A 17,115-nucleotide genomic window follows, 5' to 3' on the forward strand; every position below is an offset into this window, starting at 1 on the left:
CTAAGAATTACACCAGACTTCTCAATAGCAACACTGGAATCTAGAAGACAATGGAGAAATAAATGTCTTTAAAATTCTGAGTGAAAATGATTTTCACCTTAGAATTCTATACCAAAACAATCAAGTATGAAGATAGAATGAATCAGACATGCAAGAATTTTTAAAAATTGATCTACCATGTTCCTTTTCATAGGAAGATACTGAAGATGTGTTCTACCAAAATAAGCCAATAATTCAAGAAAGAGGGAAACATGGGATTCAGCAAACAGGAGAGGAGAGGAGGTAAGTCCCAGGTTAACAGCCCAACAGGAGGCCCAGTCCATCCTGGGGCAGGAGGAAGACAATGGGAACTAATACGTTATCTGAACCATTTGTGTGTACAGTTAGCAAATAATACTGAGAGAGAATGTTGGACATTTGGGAAAATTCAGTGATGGGTACATTACAAAACAAGCCAATGAAGAAAATCAAGACAACTATTCAGCCCAGGAGAAACAAAAAGTTGGTCAAGAATGGAAACCTTGTCAGAATAGGCATATTTCATTGATTCTCAGAGGCATATGTTTTCACATTTTACTGAGTCTGAAATCAGGCCATGGCTTTCTATCAAAGGCATTTTACAGTCACCATTGGCAGACTGCAGTCTTGATGGAGTTGTCTCTAACTGTACAGGCATGAACTTGGTCATTATTCCTGGTGTGCTCATCCAGCAACAGCAAGCCACTGACATTTCAGTTCACAAACCATTTAAGGATCATATGAGGAGGGACTATGAGTCTTGGTTTGTCAGAAACCTTCTGTGGACACCTGCTAATAAGATCAAGAAAGCACCAGCATCCAACCTGTCAAGTAGGGGCAATAACTTGGAAGAAAATTCTGGAAACCAAAGAGAAATATTCTTGAAGAATTGCTGCATCACTGGCTTCCTGGGCAGTTCATAAAATGATGGTCTAAAACAAGCAAACAAAACAGCAAAAAATGAGCACTGATGACAGAATAGAAAAGTGACTCAAAAGAGATGAACACTCTGAATTCAAAGAAGGTTTAAAAATACTTAATAAATTTTGCTTACATTTTTCTTTGTTGTATGCATAAAATTAATATATGATTAAATATATATCTAAGTAAAAACACTTCCAATAAGCTTACATTAAAAATTTAAGTAATAAAGGAATTTGCCAGCATGTTTTCTTTCTTAATGATTCATATTACAATCAATGGTGTCCTACATTCATTTAAATCTGGGGTTCTAGTTGGTAGCAGTGAATAATTTTCACAATGATATAAATAATGGTGTTGATTTTAAAGCGTTGAATAGTATATTAAAATATTAAATAATTTATATTACATAATTATAATGGAAGGACAGGGAGAGGAGAGGGGTGGGGGAGAATGGAGATGGGTAAGTGGAAAAAAAATCTTCACCTCCATAACAGGAAGTCAGAAGATGAAGTCTGAGATTGATACATATTTTTGAGAAATTGGATTTTTTAAAACATGTATAGAAAAATCAGTTCAGTTCAGTTGCTCAGTCGTGTCCCACTCCTTGCAACCCTATGGACTGCAGCACGCCAGGCCTCCCTGTCCATCACCAACTCCCGGAGTGGAGTTTACTCAAACTCATGTCCATTGAGTCCGTGATGCCATCCACCCATCTCATCCTCTGTTGTCCCCTTCTCCTCCTGCCTTCAATCTTTCCCAGCATCAGGGTCTCTTCAAATGAGCTCTTCGCATCAGGTGGTCAAAGTATTGGAGTTTCAGCTTCAACATCAATCCTTCCAATGAGTATTCAGGACTGATTTCCTTTAGGATGGACTGGTTGGATCTCCTTGCAGTCCAAGGGACGCTCAAGAGTCTTCTCCAACACCATAGTTCAAAAGCATCAATTCTTCAGCGCTCATCTTTCTTATACAGAAAAATAAAAGTCAAAAATAATTGTCCTTGGGAAATGGAATTGGTGTGTGAAAGGAGTTGTTACTGGAGACTTTTAAATTATTCTTTCATACTATTTAACTTTTTCAACTCTGTGCATCATTACTTTGATAAAAATAATTTTTGAAATAAAATAAAAATAAATAAAATGACTCAAGCCAGTTCTGTGCTGTAATCATTATAAATATACATATTCTTTTCAGGCCATATGTTCTAACTTTTGGTTTGAGAAACCTACTCACAGTGAGAGGCTGCAGAATGTAACAGAGAGAGCTTAGCTCCAGTGTCAGTTGTCTGGGTTTGCACCTTGGATTTGTTGCTTACCAGCTTTGTGACCTTGGGAAAACTGTTCAATCTTTCTGAGCTTCATTTTCCTCACCTGTAAAATGAAGAGAGAGGTGTATCAAGTGCCTGTCCCAGTGCTCAGCTCCGTGTGACTTTGTCTAACACATTTGGATTGTACACACCTGTCCCCCATGAGCCCCTAACCCTCACAGTGGGATTCCCATCCCCTTAGAAATAAAGTTGACCCCTTTAAAGTGCCCCTGTGCTCAGGGACCCCAAGGCCCCAGTAAAGCCCTTTTGTCCACACTGTCCCCCTGCAGCACAGTCCCACTGTCCAGAGTTTTAGGCCTGGACATCTGCAGTGTATGTGGGTCTTTGCGTTTTTCTGCCCCTAGAGGCCCTGAGTTTGCTTATATCCCTCTTTCCTCTCACATCAGGCTCAGTTTGGGAACAAATGGGTGCTGAGTATGACAATGGCTCCCTTGTTCCTGTCCAGATGAAGCCCATGACTCTGTGTCCAGATGCCAGGGATCATTTGCCTTTCTCCAAGGAAAGTCTGGGAGCAGAGGCCTGAGCTCCAGGCATGGCATGGCAGGATGAGCCCAGCCTGGTCATCGGTCTGATGCCCCCAACCAAACTTGCCGCTCAGCCCCTAAATCTGGGGTCTGCCGAAGTCAGCTCTCCCTCTGCCCAGGGGCGCTGGGGCTGAGACTTTGGACAGCAGAGAACAGCTCTGCCACTCTACCTCCTGCCACCCCTTCCCCTCCCACATCCTAGGCCCTGGGAGTTCAGTAGACAAATGACCACAAGCCTAGAAGGCTTTTGTTAGATATTAAAAGCTGGTGGGTTTTTTTTTTTTCTTTTTACTCGTTTGGATGGAGGAGCTGCTTGTTCAGGGCTCCCTCTCCCAGGACAGGTAGGCAGTTCATGTTTGTACATGTGACCCAGAAATATGTAATGAACCGCACTCCGGGGCTGACGTTGCCTGGATGTGAAGGGTATCTTCCCTCCCCAGTTGCTTTTCAGTGGCCAGGAGGGGTCTCAGGAAGTACAGGCGGAGTAGATGCAGGGAAAGGCGGCTTCCTGGGTGGGGACAGCTCTGTCCTCATGCCACGGGCACTTGAGAACACGAAATGTCCTCTGGGTGCCTGAATTGAAGCTGTGTCCTCCAAACATCATTCCACAATAGAGCATGAGTGATGCTACAGGGAAACAAGGAAGCTGCCTGCACAGAGGTGGGCGGAGGGGAGCAAGTGAAAAAGGGGGAAGTCCTGGGTCCTTGAGACAGTGGGATAAAGAGGAAAAAAGCAAACATAGCTTTTGAACCAGGAATGGGGGTTCCAGTCTCTGTCTCCCACAGCCCCGCAGCAAGTCATAGAGGACTTTGCAGGGTTGCAGTGGGAAGGTGACATTGATCTTCTGTATCTAAGTTTGGCAGATCTAGCCTTTCCACCCTCCCTGCCTCCCATTCACTTAAGGAACATCTGGTACATGACTGAGGCATGTTTCTTGTCTCCTACTTAGGGCCTGGGGTGAGACTGAGGGTCCTCTTTGGCCACTCACATCTCCCCAGCTGACCTGGCGGAGGAAAGGTGGGGGAGGCCCCAGGCCAGAGCCGCATGGGGATAATGGGGGATGAAGGGGTGTTACTCCAGGCCTCCTCGACCCAAGCAGGTGTGGAGGGTGTTGGGCTGAGAGGATATCTCTGGGTAAGGAGGTCTGGCAGCTCTGCTGGGCCCACAAGGATATTGTGGGAGGAACCTTACCCTGCAGTCCATAGCTGGCCATCTCCCAGCTCTCTTCTCCAGCCCGGCCACTGCCTGCCCTGGCTATGAGTGACACAGCTGTGTGATGTCTGTGTGCTCCTCCCACAGGCCACAGAGTGGGCCTCCAACGAGGACACGCGCCGCTCCTGCCAAAGCAAAGGGAAGACTGAGGTAGGTGGCCTTGGTAGACAGGGGCCTGGCTTGGAGCCAGCAGGAGGCTCATGGTGGTGGGGACATAGGGTCACTGTGTGTGCACGAGGCCACCTGCATGGGAGACGCAGCCTGGATGAGCCAGGGGCTCCTTGCGTAGTCAAGAAGGCAGCCTGAGCATCTGAGTGGGCGGTGAGGCAGAGAGCTGGCCTGGGAGGGAGGGATGGGGGAGGGGGACAGTCACAGATGCTACCTCAACTTTGGAGTGGGGTGCATCTGGGGCAGAGCAATGCTCTCGAATATTTGTGGCACAGTGGAGTGAGGGAAAGACACCTAGCTCCGCAGTTGGAGAGCTTGTCCCTCTATTGCTTCCCCTTTCTTGCTTCAGGAGGAGTGTCAGAACTACGTGCGAGTCCTGATTGTCACTGGCCGGAAAGTGTTCATGTGTGGGACCAATGCCTTTTCCCCAGTGTGCTCCAGCAGACAGGTGGGGGCTGCATGGGGTCGGGCAGACAGAGGGGGACACCAAGAGGTTCTCTCACTCAGGCACACAGCCTCAGGACGGAGCTGGCCATTCAGCACATAAACCAAAACAAAAAGGATGCCCAATCAGATTCGAATTTCAGGTGAAAAACACAGCATGTTAGTATAAGTATGTCCCATGCAAGATTTGGGATATACTTATGCTAAAAATTATTCATTGTTCATCAAAATTCAACCTCACTTTGGAGGTGCCCTCCATGATGACTACTCCCTCAGAGGGACTGTGGGGGGCGATGAGAAGGAGGTGGAGGGAAGGAGAGGTCCAGAGAGACCAGGGACCCAGGAGACAGCAAAACTCTGGTTAAAGAACAGGCAGCCCCAGGGTCTAAGGAAAATAGCCCCATCTCCCCATTGTCCCAGGTGGGGAACCTCAGCCGGACGGTGGAGAAGATCAATGGTGTGGCCCGCTGCCCCTATGACCCGCGCCACAACTCCACTGCCGTCATCTCCTCTCAGGGGGAGCTCTACGCTGCCACTGTCATCGACTTCTCAGGTCGGGACCCTGCTATCTATCGCAGCCTGGGCAGCCGGCCACCACTTCGCACCGCGCAGTATAACTCCAAGTGGCTTAATGGTAAGGAGACCCAGCCCTAGGGTTCCCCTGGTTCTAACCCAGCCAGCCCACCCTGACCCTCATCAGGTTCCTTCCTGCCCAACCAGAGTGGGGCAGACACTTGCACAAGGACCACAGCAAGTCAGAGATGGACTCTGGATGAAATCACGGATGTCCTGAGGACCCAGAGCAGGTGGAGGGCAGACTATGAAGGGAAAGAGAGAGTTAGGAATTGATGAGGAGGAAAGGTTACAGGAAAGAAGAGATTAGGGGATGGTGTTAGGAGTTTCTTGCCCTTTGGAGTTGAATCCCTGATTCTCCACTAGTGAGCTATGTGACCTTGAACAAATACTTGACTTCTCTGTGCCACAATGGTCTCATCTGTAATATGGGGACAATCACAGTATGTACCTCATATCTTGTTAAGAGGAACCAATGGGCTAATCCATATAAAGTACTTAGAGCAGTCTCTGGTGCACAGTGAGTGCTCAGTCATACATGTTAACTATCATTGTAACTGTACTCTCTGTTGGGGGTGGGAACGGGGTTAGCACCCCCAGGTCACCAAGCTGGCGGGGGGTGTAGGACGCCCATCTAAGGAAATGGAAGTGGTCGAGTGCTCCCAACTCTGTCTTCTTCCTCCCTTGTGGCCTGACCCACCTCTTCTTGTTCCTCTTCTGCCCCCAGAACCAAACTTTGTTGCGGCCTACGATATTGGGCTGTTTGCGTACTTCTTCCTGCGGGAGAACGCCGTGGAGCACGACTGTGGACGCACCGTGTACTCTCGGGTGGCCCGCGTGTGCAAGAACGATGTGGGGGGGCGCTTCCTGCTGGAGGACACCTGGACCACATTCATGAAGGCTCGGCTCAACTGCTCCCGCCCGGGCGAGGTCCCCTTCTACTACAACGAGCTGCAGAGTGCCTTCCACCTGCCCGAGCAGGACCTCATCTATGGGGTCTTCACCACCAACGTGTGAGTCTCTGCCTTTCCCCCTACCCTTCCCTGGATGTCAGGGACCAGCTCTGACCTGCCTTCACAGCCTGGTGGCCTCGGGCAAGTCCCCATCCTCGTTTTTCTTTCTGTAAAATGGGGATGGCCGTGCCTTCTGCCCTGGGTCCTCTGAGGATTTTGTGACTCGCTGCCTCTAGAGAGGTGAGCCCTTGTTCTGGGTTGCTGTGACAAGTAGGCCTAGGCCAGATGTGAGGAAAATAAAAGGAGCTGGATTGTGACTCCATGAAAGAAGAACTTGCTGGGGATGAAAGTGCAGCAGGCTGCCTTCGATGAGGGGGTGACAGCCCCGGGAGGGTCCTCCAGCTGCCCACATGGGACGCCCAGAGGGGACTCTACCCTTCCAACTTCAGGACTCCATGATCCCACTAAATCTAACCATCAGAGTCTTCTGGCAATCCTGACTGCCCTGGAAAACACAGGCCGGGATTAGAAGGGTAACCCCCCACTGAGATCATGAGTCTGTCCTTCCACCACCTCCTTCTGTGTATAGGCTGACCCATTCATGTGACTTTTGTACAGAGAATGCTGAATGGGCAGCAAAGACCGTGAAATGAATTTGCTGTCCAGGATGCTGTGGGGAGTTCTCAGTAAGGACATCAGAAACATAGGAAGCAGAGAGTGGTGTTTGCTTACCTGGGGCCCAGCTAGCAGGACTGGATGAGGACCAGACTAGCCACAGAACCGACGGTCTAGGGGATAGACAGGGAGAAGGGAAAGCAGGGAAGCTGGAGCAGAGAAGCCATCCAAGCTAGGGGAGACATGCGACACAGCTCACACAGGCCATGAGCTGACAGCTGGGACTTAGTGACCAGTCCACTGTCAGCAGTAGAAGGTAGGCAGCTGTGAGCAAGGGGCAGGAATCACTGGAGAGGCATCAAGGGAAAATAGCAATGTTAGTATAAACTGCAAATTGTTTACGTATTGTGCACCTTCTCCATGTCCCAGGTTCTTGTCAAATGGAGGTGAGGGTGGGAGACACACCAGTCAGCAAGAGCAGACCTGACTCTGCCCATAAGGAGATTACATTCTCGAGAGGGTCATTATTAAATGACCAGTTTTAACTGCAAGAAAATCTACAGAGGGAAAGGGCAGTGTGCAGAGAAGCTATGATCACTATGGAGGGGTGATGATCAGGGAAGGCTTCCTGTAGGAAGTGACATCTATAGGATGACTGGGAATTAACTAAGGGACAGGAGCATTCCAGCCTGAGGGAACAATATGCACAAAGTTTTGGGGTGGGAAAAAATGTTTGCGGAACTGAGAGGAGACCTGTGTGGCAGGAACCTGGTGAATGAGGAGGAGAAAGACACGAGTGTTGGCTGAAGGGCAAGCATGGGAGGATTATAGATGGGAGGGCCTTGTAGACTGCTTTAAGGGTTTTGATCTTTATCCTAAGGGTAAGGAGAAGTTATTGGAGGGTTTAAAGCAGGACAAGGGCTAGCTCAGATGTGCATTTGGCAAGTCACTCCAGTTGCCACATGCAGGATGGATTAGCGGAAACTGGACATGCTGCAGGGACAGCGTGGTGTCCTAGAAGAGAGTGGGGGCTGCAGCCAGGCAGAGGGAGAGTGAAAGGCACATATTTGGGAGAGGGACTAAGTGCAGAGAACAGCCTGGTAACATTTGGTGTACTGGCATCCTCTCTCCAAACTGTCCACATCAGACTCAGAGAAACATTTGTTTCCATGACTGAAAGGGATCTAAGAGGTCATTTGGCTCCAGGCGTTGAGCTGCAGCATAGAACACTGGTTTGGTAACCAGGTTGTTGTTTTTATTTTTTTAATAAAATAATAAAACAGAATTGACTAGAAAAAAAATCAGAGTACAATGTATTTAGTAAGGTGATACCTTGTTTCATGAAAATGCATTGCAAATGTGTATGTCTATAGTATGTGTGTGTCATACTGAGTTGTCATATAAAATGTATTTCTTATGGTGGACCATGGACTAAAATGTTGGAAAACCATTGACTTTATTTGCCCTCCCACTGAATAAAGGAAGGGGATGAGAAGCACAGAAGGATCCACCAGTTCTTCTCATCCATGGGTCCTTCTTTCCTGGGTGGTTCCCAGAGTGTAAGAACCATGTCTCCTCCTTCTGTGAGATCTCCATGATACAGAAGGCCCCAGACTCATCATAGGTGCTTAGTAAGCTTTGGAGCTGTGCCACGCTGACATGACAGCTGGAGGTTGGATTTAGGGGAGGGTGCCGAGGCCTGCAGGGAAGGCAGCATCCCGCCATCTCTTGCCTTTCAGAAATAGCATCGCTGCGTCTGCTGTCTGCGCCTTCAACCTCAGTGCTATCTCTCAGGCTTTCAATGGCCCATTTCGCTACCAGGAGAACCCCAGGGCTGCCTGGCTCCCCATCGCCAACCCCATCCCCAATTTCCAGGTACAGCTTCTCCTCCCCTTTCCCTCCCCTCACATACCACCCTCCCCTAGACTATCAGCCACAAGCTGATGCCCAGCTACTTAGTGTAACCGCCAAATATGTCCCTGCTGGTCTATGCCCATCTGTGGGGTCTGCAGTGGTTCCCTAAGAGGGTGGTAACCTCAAGACTGTGGAGCGAGAAAGGAAGAGTGGATGGGATGCAGAGCAAAGGGGCCTGCTCTGAGCCGTCTCTAAATGTGACCCCTCACCTCCTGAGAGGGAGGGAGGTTGGACCTCAGCCCTCCTCAGTATAGGGGACTGGGGCTGAGGGGCACACTCACAAGCTGTCTGGCCAGGAGTTTGCTCTCAGTATACCCAGCATGGGTGGTGATGCCTAGAAGGTCTCTGAGTACCAGGACTGGTCAGAGCCTAGACATGGTGATATGAGCATCCCCAGTGTGTGATGGAGAAGCAGGAAGAGCCACAGGACAAAGAAAAATACAGATGGTTGACTTTCATATCCATCTAACTTCCTTCCAGAATGGAGCAGGGAAAGACCACAGGCTTTTCAGTCATACAGTCCTGACCCAGATCTAGCCCTCTCTATGTCTGACCTTGGGCAAGTCACTCAACCTCCATGAGTCCCTTTACCCTGATCTGGCACATCGGGATAATACCACCAACCTCAGATACGTTGGAGGGTTGACATGTACCTGACTGGGGTCCGTAGAATGATATGCACCTGACGTGCTCAGTAAACGACAGTTGCCTTCCAGCTTTGGTTTAGAAGGCGTAAGAACCTTGAGATGAGAGGGACAGGGGAGAGGGAAGGCAGGCCTTGGCCCAACGTGGGGGAGGGGCACCGACAGCGACAGCATGAAATAACAGGACACTTGTTATCCACACTCATATGATCAGCTTTTGGATAATCAAGCCCCCTTTTTACCTCCCTGCCCTCTCCATCCTGGTAGGTCCTTCCTCTCCCATTTTCTCAGCTTCACTGTCCCTTAATTCCCAAAGATGAGGTATCTTCCTGGAAGAGGGTGCAGGACCCTTAGCGGGGATGTTGGGGGTGGGAAGCAGGAGTTGGAGAATCAGAGACTGGGTAGTGAGGAAGAAGGAGGGGACCCGGGATCATGGCAGCCCGGCGGCTGGACACCCATGAACCGGCTCCCCGCCACAGTGCGGCACCCTGCCGGAGGTGGGCCCCAACGAGAACCTGACGGAGCGCAGCCTGCAGGACGCACAACGCCTGTTCCTGATGAGCGAGGCTGTGCAGCCGGTGACACCGGAACCTTGCGTCACCCAAGACAGCGTGCGCTTCTCACATCTCGTGGTGGACCTTGTGCAGGCCAAGGATACGCTCTACCACGTGCTCTACATCGGCACGGGTGAGGCCGCCCCGCCCAGCCTGCGCTCCGGGTGGGAGGGGCTGGAGGGGTGGGCGACTGGGCTGCGAGGTTCCGGGGCCACCCTGAGGTTCAGGGCCACCCTGATCTGGCCCCTCCAGAGTCAGGCACCATCCTGAAGGCGCTGTCCACGACAAGCCGCAGCCTCCACGGTTGCTACCTGGAGGAGCTGCACGTGCTGCCCCCCGGGCGGCGGGAGCCACTGCGCAGCCTGCGCATCGTACACAGCGCCCGCGCGCTCTTCGTGGGGCTGAGCGACGGAGTGCTGCGCGTCCCACTGGAGAGGTGCGCCGCCTACCGCAGCCAGGGGTGAGTGGGCACCGCGCCACGGCGGGCGGGCTGGTGGGCAGGATTCCCAGCGCCGATCTCTGTCCATCGCACTGGGAACTGGAGATCCAACAGATGGAGCGTCGGAGTCAAGGTCGCCCTGGGTGGCATCGTGGCGCAGTCACGGATTGTGTGCCTTTGGACAAGTCACTTAACTTCTCTCAGCGTGGTTTCCTCCTCATAAATCTCTGCAGGGTTTTTGTGAAGGATGGTTGGGATAATCTGCCCAAAGCACTTATCACTTTCCCTAGGGGAAGGATGTGTTAAGCACAAGGTGGTGGCTGTTGTTATCCCTGTTGTCAAGCCCACAGTGAGGGCCTGGCGGCCATCTCCAGCTGATTTACTCAGTCCCTTCAGTTCAGAGAGAGGCCTTTATCTTTGAAACCACAGCGCTTACTACCCAGATGTGAGGGCAGATGGGAGGTTATGCTCCCCAAGCTTGCTCCTCTAACTTCCCCACTTAGAAGAGGCAGAGATTTGGCTTGGGTGGGTTGGAGGTGAGGAGCCATGTGGAGACCCGACAACCCAGCCGCTTCTGCCATCAGTTCTCCAAACCTTAGCTTCTAGTGGATCCACAAATTTGACAACAATGACACTGGCATTTAAGGGGGAAACAAAATCTGTCCCAAAGCCAAATGCAGATGTATCTCAGACTCCTAACCACTGGAGGCGACCCTGAGCTGCCCGCCCCCATTATGGAGATAATAAAAAATTGCCTGCAGCTGGTATAGCCAAGGCCTCGTAGGCTCCTGTGGCCTTTGCAACACAGGGACCTCCTGGCTGTGCCCATCTGTTCTCAAGATTTGGGAGACAAATGGCATGCCTGCTGCCAACGGTTGTTTTCCAGTCCCAGTGGAGGGTGCTAGGATCTGAGGATGGGCCTGGAGGGCTGGGGAGAAGGCTGGAAGGTCATGGGTTGACAGGGGGTGGGGCTGGGGGTGGGCTGGGAGAGGAAGGCAGTGGGCAAACACCCAAACTTCCCTCAGCCCTAATGCAGGGCTCCATCAGCAAAGCACCAAATGTGCTAAGCCCTCCCATGGTCAGAGTTCTTTGCGGGCTGTCAGCATAAAAAGAGGGAGGCCAGATGGAACAGGCCTGGAACACTCATTTCTTTCAGGGCTCTGGTTGGGGAGAGAAGCCTTGATGTTAATCTGATTGTCCTGTGGGCAGAGACTGGGGTATAATGCAAGGGGCTTGAGTGGTGGAATTGGATACACCTGGGGCTCCATGGAAGTGTCATCTATACCAGCTGTATGATCTTGAGCAAGTTACTGAACCTTTTGAACTTTGGCTTTCTCAGTGGGAAAATAGGGGGAAACTGTGATGAAGCAATTTAATTTTCCACTCCAGTATTCTTGCTTGGAGACTCCCATGTAAAGAGGAGTCTGAGGAGATACAGTCCATTGAGTTGCAAAGATTTAGACATGACTGAAGCAACTAACTTACACTGAGATACCAGGGGATAGGACTTGAATGCATGAATTTGGGGAGATACATTTTAGGCCATAACAGCTGAATGGATAATCTTCAGACGTACAGTTTTCCCACCTCTAATATTTACAAAATAACAGCTCCAGGAGGTACTGGAGAATCAGCTGGATAGAGTATGTAAGAGTATACTGTTCAGAGTTCAAGCACCAAACACACCTCGATAATTATTCCTGCAGGTCAAGGACCCATTTTATGTCCATAGGGTTGCAGAGAGTCAGACATGACTGAAGTGACTTAACACGCATGCAATTTAATTTTGGCAAACAAACTGTAAGGATTGGGAATAATGCTCATGAAGTGCCTAGTCCAGCAAGTGAGTCATCATTGGTAACTAGTGTCCTTGTTCCTTTTTTTTATCTCTGCGAATGCATTTGGGGCCATCAGCCTCTTGGGTTCTCTGGAGTCTCAGGATCTGTGACACTGAATACAGACAGCACTGCTTGGCAATGAATCAGGTTCCCTCATATCTTATCTTCTTCTTTACCTCTTGTGTCATTATTAAGCTTTTCACATGTACCCTGTTCTTTAAGGGGATGTAAATCCTTGAAGGTAAACCCAGTGTCCCAGTATTTTCTATACTCCACCAGGGGGGCCACATCCAGCCCCAGGCACAAAGTGGCTTTCCACACATGACTGATCCTGAAGTTGATTGATTGTTTGGCATTGAGAGGAGGTTGGTGCAGGAGAAGAGTGGGACTGGAAAGTGGATTGAGGCCATCTAAGAATGCCAAGGGAGGATTTTGACTTGAATTCTGTGACTGGGGGCACTGAAGTGGTCTTTGAGCAGGGGAGTAGAGTGATGGGCAGTGTGAATAGGTGTTTTACAAAGATCAAGCAGTGGCGAGTAGTATTGTCGCAGGGCAGATGGTTGGCCAGTGTGAGCTGCTGTGGCTCTGGGCCAGATATGATGTAATGGGGTCTGCAGTGGAATGAAAGGAAGGATGATGCCAGTTGTTTCCCCATCCACGTGGTGCTGCAGACAGGGGACAGGGAGGTCATGGAGCATGGCCGGGTGGAACAGAAAGATAGAGGTCAGTTTCGAATCTAATACTTTTGGTTTCCTGAGTTTGGGATAAGAGGCCTTGATGTGTACAGTAGAAACCCTACTGTAATGCTGTAGGTGGATCTAAAATGTGAGGTCTCATTAATGCGAAGTTAACACAATGAACCGAGTAACCCTGTGCCGCCAGGAGGCTGTGCTCTCCGGGAGTCTGGAGCTACCTGCCCATCACACTGTATCAGAATGTGTGCTGTTGTGAGGCAGTTTGTCACGGGGTTTTATTGTGTTCCACGATAGACATTTCTCACCTTTTTCCTCATTTCTTCCAAAGCTGGCAAGAAGCTGAGGATAGGTAAGCAGAGGCCCCTTCAGGCCCCTTCAGGCCCCTTCCGGCCCCTTCCTCTGCCCAGAATCCAGGGGCTTGTCTCTAGACCCCTCCTTTCACTCAGGCAAACTTCAGCCCCAGGGGGCATGACCAGGACACCGAGTTGACCACAGAGAGACCAGGGCTCACAGGAGAAGGAGCAGAGGGAATGAATGCTGACTAGCTCTACAAAGCGGTGTTTTATGCCTGAAGAACCGCCCCCTTCCTCCTTCATGCCGCCCTGGAGGGAAGGGCCTGTTTTGCCAGCTTATCCCAACCTCCCTCCCTGGCAGAGGGCCTGGGCTCCCTCCACTGCCATCTTAAGTAATGACCACTTGCTCCTAACCTCCACCCTGGACAGCTCCCATTGTGAAACTATGGCTATGCGGTGCTGGAATCGGCCTCCTTGTAAATTCCACCATCCATCTTTGTCCTGCTTCCGAGCCCATGGAATGAACCTGTTCCCTTTTGTAATGACTGCTTGAGACACTGCAGTAAAAAAGACATGGTGATATATTATTGGTCTGATGGCTAACTTCATGAAAGAAACTCTAAACTGCCACCCATTCCTACCATCAGAGACACACTTCAACTCTCCTCTGCTTGGAGCTTTAATTTTCTTTAGGACATTCTCTGCTCTGGAAGCTTTGAAGTGGCCTTTGGTCAAAAGCAGCAAATATGGACAAGCAAAGAGCTCAGGCACTGGTGCCAGGGGAGTCTTGCAGGTCCCCTCAGGCAACCTGGGCCAGGGCAGGGCAGGTGTGCCCATGGAGAATCTGGTCTCCTCTTTCTTCTCTGGGAGGACTGAGTGCAGGAGAGGCTGAGGGTGAGGGATCCTGACTGAGGAGCTGGGGCCAGCATCTACTCTGTGTTTTTCTTTGCTCTTTATCCTGTCATGGATTAGAAATACAGGATACTTCATCTCTTGACTTGGGAACCCTGACAAAAGAGGCCCTGGAACAGTAGTTCTAAAGGCTATTGTTCATTATAATCACCTGAGGAGTACTTCAAAGACTCCAGTGCCTGGGCTTACTCCAGTCCTGAAGGCCCAGAAATAGGAGGATTTTTGTTTTGTTTGCTTAAGCTTTTAAAAAAAAATCCCCAGGAGATTCTACTTTGTACTCAAGACTGGGAACAACTGTTCTAGAACTGGTTAGGCTCTAGATGAAAGAAGTAGCATGAGGCAAACTGCATTCCTCCAGAATCTTCTGTTTTTACCTTGTATAAATCAATTCAAATTTTATACTCTTATCCATTCTCTCTTCTGGCATATGGTTGTTTCTGATGGATAGACTCATATGTATTATTATTAATCACTAGCATGACTAGTTCTCTTTTTATTATTTAATCTGTGCTGCTTGTGAAGTACCATGTCAGTGCTTCTTGAGTTTGATACCCATTTCTGAGAGCTAAGGCAAATACACTCAGGAATGGGCTTTACTGAGTTTTGATTGACTCAATCTGTTCACAGCAAATTTGGCCCAAATGTCAGCGCAGAACCTCAAAAGCGCCGGTTGCTGGGACTACTTTTGCACATGTATTATATTTAATCCCATGATGTCTAGTTTGACTCATTTGCTGGTGAAACACTCCCAGACCAAACCATTGATCCTGAATGAAAACATGAGCACCTGTACATTGTATAATTTACACAAATTGTGCTTGAAAGAACAAAGTGGAAACATAGTGTTGAGCAACAGATGAGCATTCTGGATTTCCAGGTGGGCCACGGTGTGCTTACTGGCAATCAGCGAGGCTGTCACTCACTGAAACCCCAGGCATTGTCTCACTTATATGAGGTCAAAGAGCATTGTCTTTGATCTCTGGCAATGAGGGGAGCCCCGCCCTCTTCTTTATAAGGTCTTCATATAACTTCTTTTCTCTCTGGAGCCAGATATGGCCTACTGAACTCACTGAAAATAAAGAACTCCCCTGACAGGTGATTTTCCCTGAAGCTTCAAGAGGAAAGGAAGATTCTATCCTAGAGACATGAAAAGGGGCACCCCCTTGACTCCTTCGTGTATCCCTTCAGGGCTAGGCAGCCTTGGCCCCTTTGGCCAATGGAAAAATCCCTCTGTAGACTCAGGTCGTGGCGTGGCCTCCCCCACTCTCTTTGTCATGCAGCACCTCCTTCACCCCAAGCCTCTTCTGCTTTCTTTTTTTTGTTTTTGTTTTGTTTTTTTAATTTAAATTTATTTATTTATCTATTTTTTACTTTACAATATTGTATTGGTTTTGCCATACATTGACATGAATCCACCATGGGTGTACCTGTGTTCCCTTTCCAGAACCCCCCTCCCACCTCCCTCCCCAAGCCATCCCTCTGGGTCATCCCGGTGCACCAGCCCCGAGCACCCTGTATCATGCATCGAACCTGGACTGGCAATTCGTTTCACATATGATAATTTACATGCTTCAATGCCATTCTCCCATATCATCCCACCCTCACCCTCTCCCATAGCGTCCAAAATACAGTTCTATACATCTGTGTCTCTTTTGCTGTCTCGCATACAGGGTTATCTTTACCGATTTACTAAATTCCATATATATGCGTTAGTGTACTGTATTGGTGTTTTTCTTTCTGGCTTACTTCACTCTGTATAATAGGCTCCAGTTTCATCCACCTCATTAGGACTGATTCGAATGTATTCTTTTTAATGGCTGAGTAATATTCTGTTGTGTATATGTACCACAGCTTCCTTATCCATTCATCTGCTGATGGACATCTAGGTTGCTTCCATGTCCTGGCTACTATAAACAGTGCTGCGATGAACATTGGGGTACACGTGTCTCTTTCAATTCTGGTTTCCTCAGTGTGTATGCCCAGCAGTGGGATTGCTGGGTCATATGGCAGTTGTATGTCCAGTTTTTTGAGGAATCTCCACACTGTTCTCCATAGTGGCTGTACTAGTTTGCATTCCCACCAACAGTGTAATAGGGTTCCCTTTTCTCCACACCCTCTCCAGCATTTACTGCTTTCTAACCTCTGATTTCTGCCCCACTCTCAGTGCTCTCCTAGATTGTCTGCAGCAGGCCCTCTCAGTGGGAGTGGAAGTTGGGGAAAGGAAGGCAGAAGGGACCCAGGGTATCCCCTGAGATTGGCAGTGGGCTCTCTGGGTGTTGGAGGGAACTTCCTTCAGGGTCCAGAAGCTGAGATTGTGTTTACTTAGCAATGGATAGCACATCCTGATTCCCTAATTCCCATACTCTTTTCCCCCTCCTTGAAGTCTTATTGGTAGAGATACAATTTTTTGTTGTTAAAAACTGTAGAGGATACAATGACTAAGTCAGAATGAGAAAGGAAAGAGAGGAGCCTAGGATATGAGAAGTGGGGGCTTTGAGGCGTGCACCAGTGTGTGAACCATTCCTCTCCTGGCTTACTGCAGATCAACCAGCCCTGAGGGCCTGCCTGGGAAAGGGGACGTGGGATGTGACCCCTGGCCCATCCCAGTTTGAGCTTATTCTTATGATATTAATGCACTGGACTCTGGGCCCTGCCACTGAGCAGCACAAGCATGTGGATGTCCAGGTAACCCTGGATTATGTCCAGGTGTCCCCTGCATCTATGCTTTACGGCATGGGCCCATGTTTACTTGGTGTGTGAAGTCAGATACAGCCTCCAGCTGGGAGGCAGAAGCGTAAGGGGAAGAGTGTGGTGGTGGTGGTTGTGGTAGGGGGCCTAGATTCTAACCCCAGCTCAGCCATGTAAAATTTGTGTGCTCTTTGGGAAATACCTCTTCCCTTCTCTGTGATTGTTTTTCCTTTGTTTAACAAAAAGTTTGTATTATGGATGCCCACGATTCCCAACCTGGCTCCCACTAGAATCATCCACAAGCTTTTAAATCCCCTACCACCCACCCAGAGATTCTTTGTCTGGGATGGGCCCAAGTATCAGTACTTTTCAAAAAGCTCC

At 49.3% G+C, this 17,115-nt stretch overlaps 1 protein-coding gene across 6 annotated transcripts in view; it reads left to right on the forward strand.

The window, feature by feature from the left end:
- The window catches only part of SEMA5B (semaphorin 5B), a 125,353-nt gene that overhangs the window by 101,643 nt on the left and 6,595 nt on the right, over positions 1–17,115 (forward strand). For all 6 annotated transcript variants that reach the window (XM_081538022.1, XM_081538028.1, XM_081538011.1 and 3 more), the window contains 7 exons: positions 4,092–4,154; positions 4,522–4,620; positions 5,037–5,250; positions 5,917–6,202; positions 8,497–8,632; positions 9,795–10,002; positions 10,122–10,329. In XM_081538022.1, the coding sequence (XP_081394148.1) occupies positions 4,092–4,154; positions 4,522–4,620; positions 5,037–5,250; positions 5,917–6,202; positions 8,497–8,632; positions 9,795–10,002; positions 10,122–10,329 (1,214 nt within the window). The remainder of the gene's footprint in view (positions 1–4,091; positions 4,155–4,521; positions 4,621–5,036; positions 5,251–5,916; positions 6,203–8,496; positions 8,633–9,794; positions 10,003–10,121; positions 10,330–17,115) is intronic.

The sequence above is a fragment of the Giraffa tippelskirchi genome, chromosome 2 (assembly GCF_054371585.1).
Source record: "Giraffa tippelskirchi isolate mGirTip1 chromosome 2, T2T-mGirTip1v1.2.pri, whole genome shotgun sequence".
Taxonomy (NCBI): Eukaryota; Metazoa; Chordata; class Mammalia; order Artiodactyla; family Giraffidae; genus Giraffa; species Giraffa tippelskirchi.